Here is a 6,143-nt window from a genome sequence, read left to right on the forward strand (position 1 = left end):
TTTGCCCTATTAATACATTGTTTTAGGTTTAGAATCAAAGATAGCCACATTCAATATTAATTTACTTTTGTGTTTTCTTTTCTCTGTAAGTTGTTAAACTCTTTTTTTAGTCAAAGAAATTTTCATGAATGTTTTAATTATTCAAGTTTGTGATTTCTAATTTGCTCTTAACCTTTCTTTATTCCTTGGTAGTTGCATATCTTCTATTTTAATTACAAATATTTAAGTGTACTCGATTACTTAGAATATTTGTTTTGTCAATTAAAATTTAATTATTTAATTGGTTTTAATATTTGTGATGAATAATGTGGTTATTTATGCCTAAGTATGCAATTCATTGTTATGTAAATACGTGATTTAGTCTGCATGAACTATGCTTGTGTGTTTGTTGACTAGAATTGAGTCTCTGTCGTTTTAAATGCTATTAGTACATTGAATCTTAGGCATTTGTTATAGGGTTATTTGTTAATAAAAAAAGTAATTAATGGTACTCGTTTTAATAGTCAAGAAGGTAAAAAGAGATTAATTGCTACACGTTCATCAGTAACCATAACCAATTTATTGTAAAATATTAAAATTATATTTGTATCAATGATTAAATTCATAAATCAAAACTAATATTTTATTTTGACTTGGTTCTCATTATATTAATTTTGTTAAATTTTATTTGACGATTTTTACTTCACATAGTTATAATTATAATTATAATTTTAATTTTAAATTCAACCCCTACTTTTTATTTTATTTTTTTATTAAAGAAGTAAAATAATCACTCAGATTTGTGAATTAAATTATATTCATTACTATATATAATATTTATATTTTTAAATTTTTTTATTAATGCATATCTTATCGTGTTTAAAATTATCTACCTAAGCGAATAGAAATTTCAACAAAATGCAAAAATATGTAAAAAAAAAATACTACTTTGGAATGCCTAAAAGGCTAAAACTGTTCCAAAAATATAAGAAAAATCCAAAAGAAATCATGCAAAGAATTCCTAATGTGATTGATATTATTTCCTTCTTTTCCTCCTTTCTTTTCTCTTCTCTTCCTCTTTATTCGAACCCACCGAAGACAGCAGCCGGAACTCAGCAAGAGGTGATTGGCTGCCGCCACTGTTAGTGGGGACGATGCTGGATTCCGAGGATGTAGCATGTTGGGAGCAAGACAATGGAAGAAGTTGATTATTGTCAGAGATTGTGGTTGGAGGCTTTAAAACAATGGCCAAAAAGAGGATACAAAGTGCTGAGGTTAACATCCATGCCCTTGGTATTGTGACTATTGTGTATGGGAGAAATTTTTAATGGAGGATCTATTTCAATACAGAAGAGAAACTAAGCAGACGAGGAGGTGCACTAGGGTTTTATATATATTTGTGATACGCTTATTAATTTATATAATTAACCATATTTACTGTTGGTCTAAAAATAATTCTTCTGGTCAAAGTATTATATAAGGTTGGAGTATTATTCAAGTAAAGTCCCTCAACCAGAATAAAGAAGCTGATAATATTAGCATAAATAATAGTAATGTTGACACACTAACAATGAAAATTATTAGCTTTACAAAATCACAACCTTGTTTATAAAGTTAGAATTTACCATACACTAACAATAGAATTTATGTTCTCCTGTACTGATAACAATACTCATACTAATCGAACTAAGACTCCATCGACCAATTAGAGGTGTTAATTAATTGCTAATTACAAATATATCTTCTAAGCAAAACTCATATTGATAAATAAGTTGGAAAGATATTTTATTTGCCATAAATTTGGAGAGAATGATAATATTAATTTTCAGATAGATAATAAATTAAGATTCAGATTCAAATGTCCAAATTCAATTGATACAGGTTCAACCATTGAACTCTTTCTTGTTCAACCAGAAACCGAGGATGCTTCAATGGAACAATGCTAAGAACCCTATCATCAGCTTTATTCAAGCTGGCTAAAAATATAAATGGGTTAATATAATTTTTTACTCCCTAATTTTACATTAACTTTTTTCACTTTAGTACATAAACTCAATAACTAAGTTCATTTTAATTTCTAAACTTTAAAGGATATAAAAAATTGATAACGTAATACTTTTAAGACTGTATCATATCATCACTTGAAAAAATAAACCTAATGAAGTAGTACAATCTTAGAGTATCACATTATCAAATTTTTATATTTTTATAAGTTCAAAGATCAAAATGGACTTAGTTGCAAAATTTAGATACCAAAATAGAAAAAAGAAAATGTTCCAGTATCAAAGTGTATCTAGTTGTCAAGTTTAGGGGTCAATTTTTATTAACCCAATATAAAACGATAATCCAACCAAAATGTTACCCGTTTGGCAGAGGAAAAAACTTGCAAAACGCAAATTCGTTAACAATATCTTAGTTTACATAAGTTTGAGACTATCTAAACCACCATGGAATCAATTCCCCTGATCAACTTCAACAATCAATCATTTTAACTATGATTAACACATTTTTTTTATCAGGGCTACAATTTTTACACACTACAAGCAAAAGGACCTAAAAAAAAGTCATGAAAAACAAAACTTCAAAAAACAGCCGCTAATTACTACTTACTCCGACACTTTTTAATCCGAGTTGGTTCCGAATACAGTTCTTCCTAACCTCTCTTAACAAAATAGCCAACCAGGACACCAAGAAGACCAACTAGCATCACAAACATTAGAGAGAACTCACCGGCACGACTTTTGCTAATATCTTTTCTTATTTGTTCCTGCATGACGAATTTGATATGGTAAAGATGCAACGAACATGAATAGGAACAAACGATAATAAAAAAGATTCCTTGGTTCAGAATAGTAAACTATGCCCATGTTATATGGAGAGATTATGTAGGAAATTTTGAGGGGAGAGGTGGAAAGCAGTAACAAAAGGCAACATTTCATATAGACCACTAACACAATTGGGGTAAAAGTACCATGGAGGCCCTTATACTAGAGGTAGAATTAGATTTTGCCCGCTCTACCTAAAAATAGGCAAATTAGTCCCTATATACTAGATCAAAGAACAAACTGGCCCTAAATATTCCATCCATTTCTCCTACTAAAAATTGATTCTTGTACATCAAAATGAGATACACATGACACACCACATGCAATTGTATTATTATTCTGTCAGCCACGTCAGTTTTGAACAGTAAAAATAGATAAAATTTTAACAGAAAGGATCAATTTGCTCTTTGATCTAACGTATAAGGACTAATTTGCCAATTTTTTAAGCAAATGGGGTAAAATGCAATCTGAATTTTTTAAGCAAATGGGGTAAAATGCAATCTGACTCTTAATACAGGTACCTTCATGGTACTTTTACCCATGATTGAGGTACCTAAGAAAAAATATTTAACAGCAAAGTGGTCATCACCGCCAATGGCAACTTTCAAATTCTGCTTTGAACACTTCCCAATTTAAATTTCACCCCCTCTTAACTTAAGAGTTGAAATAAGTCAAATCAGCATGAATGGAACTAATCCTATTATAAGATAATGACAATACGTAAGAGACCACGAAAGGGAACAACAATTGATAATCTATGATGCATAAAACTACGGTATCCGCTGCTATAAGCTCATACCAGTTCTTGACGCAGCCTCTGATTTTGTTGCAAAGCAGAAGATTTCTCGTCTGTCAACTTCGAAATTGCAGACCACGCCTGGAGATAATCATACAAAACAACCAATGCTTTAAGAAAATGGCACACATAAGATTAGAATACTTTCAAAATTATATCTAAAATGATGGATCTGAAACAGGGGAATGTTAGCAAATAGGGCCATCAATGTACCATCTAGATATAGCTTTTGCTATATGAAAAACAGTTTGATGCCATCTCTACGCAGAGCTACAACCCCGATTTTAGGTACATCTCATCCATAAGTATATAAAAACATTAGTAACATACAATTCCATGTCACTATGAATTATGAATCAGCAGTTGCAGATTCTTTTACTTAATACCCTTTTTATGCTTTTTCCAAGATTTTATTGTCATTTATCACGACACACTTTGAGCTTGCCCTTGAGAAAATTCCACAGTTACCACTAGGTTATTAAACATGCTATTCGCACAAACCAAATAGTAAAACAATAACAATTAGCCCCACACAATTGAAATGCATATTTCATATTCTAAAACAACGAGGAGATTGGACAAAAAGGAAAAGTTAAGGAGCCTACTCAGTAAAGATAGCAACCAGTAAGGTGGTAACCAGGAAAATGCCAGTACTATTAGTATTAAGATGAAAGACTCTTTCATAGAAAAAAAAAAGTTGGAAATATTAACTAAGCAACAGAGAAATGGCATACCTCTGAGGATTTCTCTTTAGTATCCTCTAAAGATCTTGATACCTAAATTTTGCATTAAGTTGGGCAACAAGTGAAACACAAAGTATATCACTAGTGAGTAATAGCTTCTCCAGTAATAGTTGATAAAAGGGGAAAAACAAAGACAACATTTTCTAGCCAGCCAGCAAAAAAGGAAGACACTTACCTCTTCAAAATTTTGATTCCCATTTTCTTGTGAAGATGCTCTGGGAGGAGTCCCCTCTTCAGATCCTTCAGGAACAGGAGAGGGCGGATTAGCAGGAATGTAAATGACTCGCATTTTGAACTCGTTCACAACCCGACCATCCTCTTTGTTAAACTGCATTCAAATCACACATCCATTAAATGAAACGCAGAAACCAATAAGTTGACAAAATAGACAATGGTGGCACCGCCATCATACCATTTCCGGGGTTATGTCTTTGCTGGTTGTACCATCAGGAGTAACAACACTCTGGACGAGGAACTTGTCCCTGCATGGCTCAGGAGGTGCCTCCTTTTGAGCTTGCATGGTAACTGCCAGAAAAAACTAGTGTCAATAAACCGAAAACACATAAGGTACTAAGGGAGAAAAGAACAACAAAAGAAGTAAATGCCGATGACTTAGCTGCCACAGAGATCAAAACCAGTAAATTACACAATACTTACCGGTGACATTGCATGAACTTCCAGGCAAAACAATACCAGAGTTGGGACGAACACAATATTTCTTCGGATTAGTTGTTTTAACCTATTAAAAGCATTAAAAGAGAAATTTTCACAGTATGATATAAGTGTATCAATATCAAATATTCAAATCCAATCACAGCTAAAATAAAGATATGAACGTTAAAATTACCTTAAACGCAACGTATTTTTCCGTCTTGTTCGTCAATTGCATAGAACATGAACTTTGCTTCCTCAATTCAACTATGAAATTCCGTAAGAGAAAAAACATTTTTAAAAAAATCTAATTTTTTGTCCTTACTCATATTAAAATCAAATTCGCATTCTATTTTCTTCTAGGTATCAAAACTGACTCGATTCTTTTCCTATCTATTTTTTTCACAGATCAGATTCAAATTTCAAATTTCAAACTTATTTTACCTAATTTCATTTACATTCGCATTCCACTTTTTTAAAATTCAAAACAATAAAAAAGCTAAGGATGCAAATGAGAACTTACATGGGAATTTAAGCTCTGATGGATGAATACTGATGAGATCTCCCATACTCATGGATCTAAAACAGGATATTTACAGTTATTTAGATTGATTTTTTTTTCTGCTGATAAAATCAAAATATGAAGAAAAATAAGCAAATCAAGAAAATGAAATCAGTAGAAATTTGTGAGATCGGGAAGAACGAAAGTAAGTCTAATACAAAGCGGTTTGATTTATTTTAATTCGTTTGACTCGTTAAAGGATGCTAATTCCACAGGTTTTTGATGTCTGTGACATTTCTGAGCCGTTGATATACAAAGGCGTGCGCCTGAGATTGGGATTCGATTTATGCGTAGAAATCCATTAATGTTTGGGTTATAGACCTAATGGGCTGTGACCGCTGGGCTGTTTCGACGATAAGATTCTTTTCTGGGTAAATAAAATCAATGTCACTAAAATATTAGTAATTTTACATTTTGGTCACTTCACTTCAAAAAGTTACAAAATAGTATTGCATGGGCTGTTAAAATCATCGTTATATAACATTCTCTGTTTGCACCGTTTGCACCAATTGAAATCTCTTATTCCCCATCTCTTCTACAATTTAGTTTTTTTTCTTTCATGAAATAGCTTTGAATGTCAAGAATCT

General features: G+C 31.8%; 1 protein-coding gene across 1 annotated transcript; it reads right to left on the bottom strand.

Moving 5' to 3' along the window:
- Nucleotides 1-2,362: 2,362 nt before the first annotated feature.
- On the bottom strand, nucleotides 2,363-5,848 carry LOC107893914 (vesicle-associated protein 1-3). Its single transcript, XM_016819059.2, has 8 exons — nucleotides 5,518-5,848; nucleotides 5,191-5,261; nucleotides 5,001-5,082; nucleotides 4,756-4,868; nucleotides 4,519-4,671; nucleotides 4,335-4,376; nucleotides 3,604-3,681; nucleotides 2,363-2,746 (listed from the first exon to the last, which is right to left on the bottom strand). Exons 1-8 carry the CDS (start codon nucleotides 5,567-5,569, stop codon nucleotides 2,633-2,635), a joined length of 705 nt encoding a protein of 234 aa, XP_016674548.1. The 5' UTR covers nucleotides 5,570-5,848; the 3' UTR covers nucleotides 2,363-2,632.
- Between the last annotated feature and the right edge of the window lie 295 nt (nucleotides 5,849-6,143).

This window comes from Gossypium hirsutum, chromosome A12 (assembly GCF_007990345.1).
Source record: "Gossypium hirsutum isolate 1008001.06 chromosome A12, Gossypium_hirsutum_v2.1, whole genome shotgun sequence".
NCBI classification, from domain to species: domain Eukaryota; kingdom Viridiplantae; phylum Streptophyta; class Magnoliopsida; order Malvales; family Malvaceae; genus Gossypium; species Gossypium hirsutum.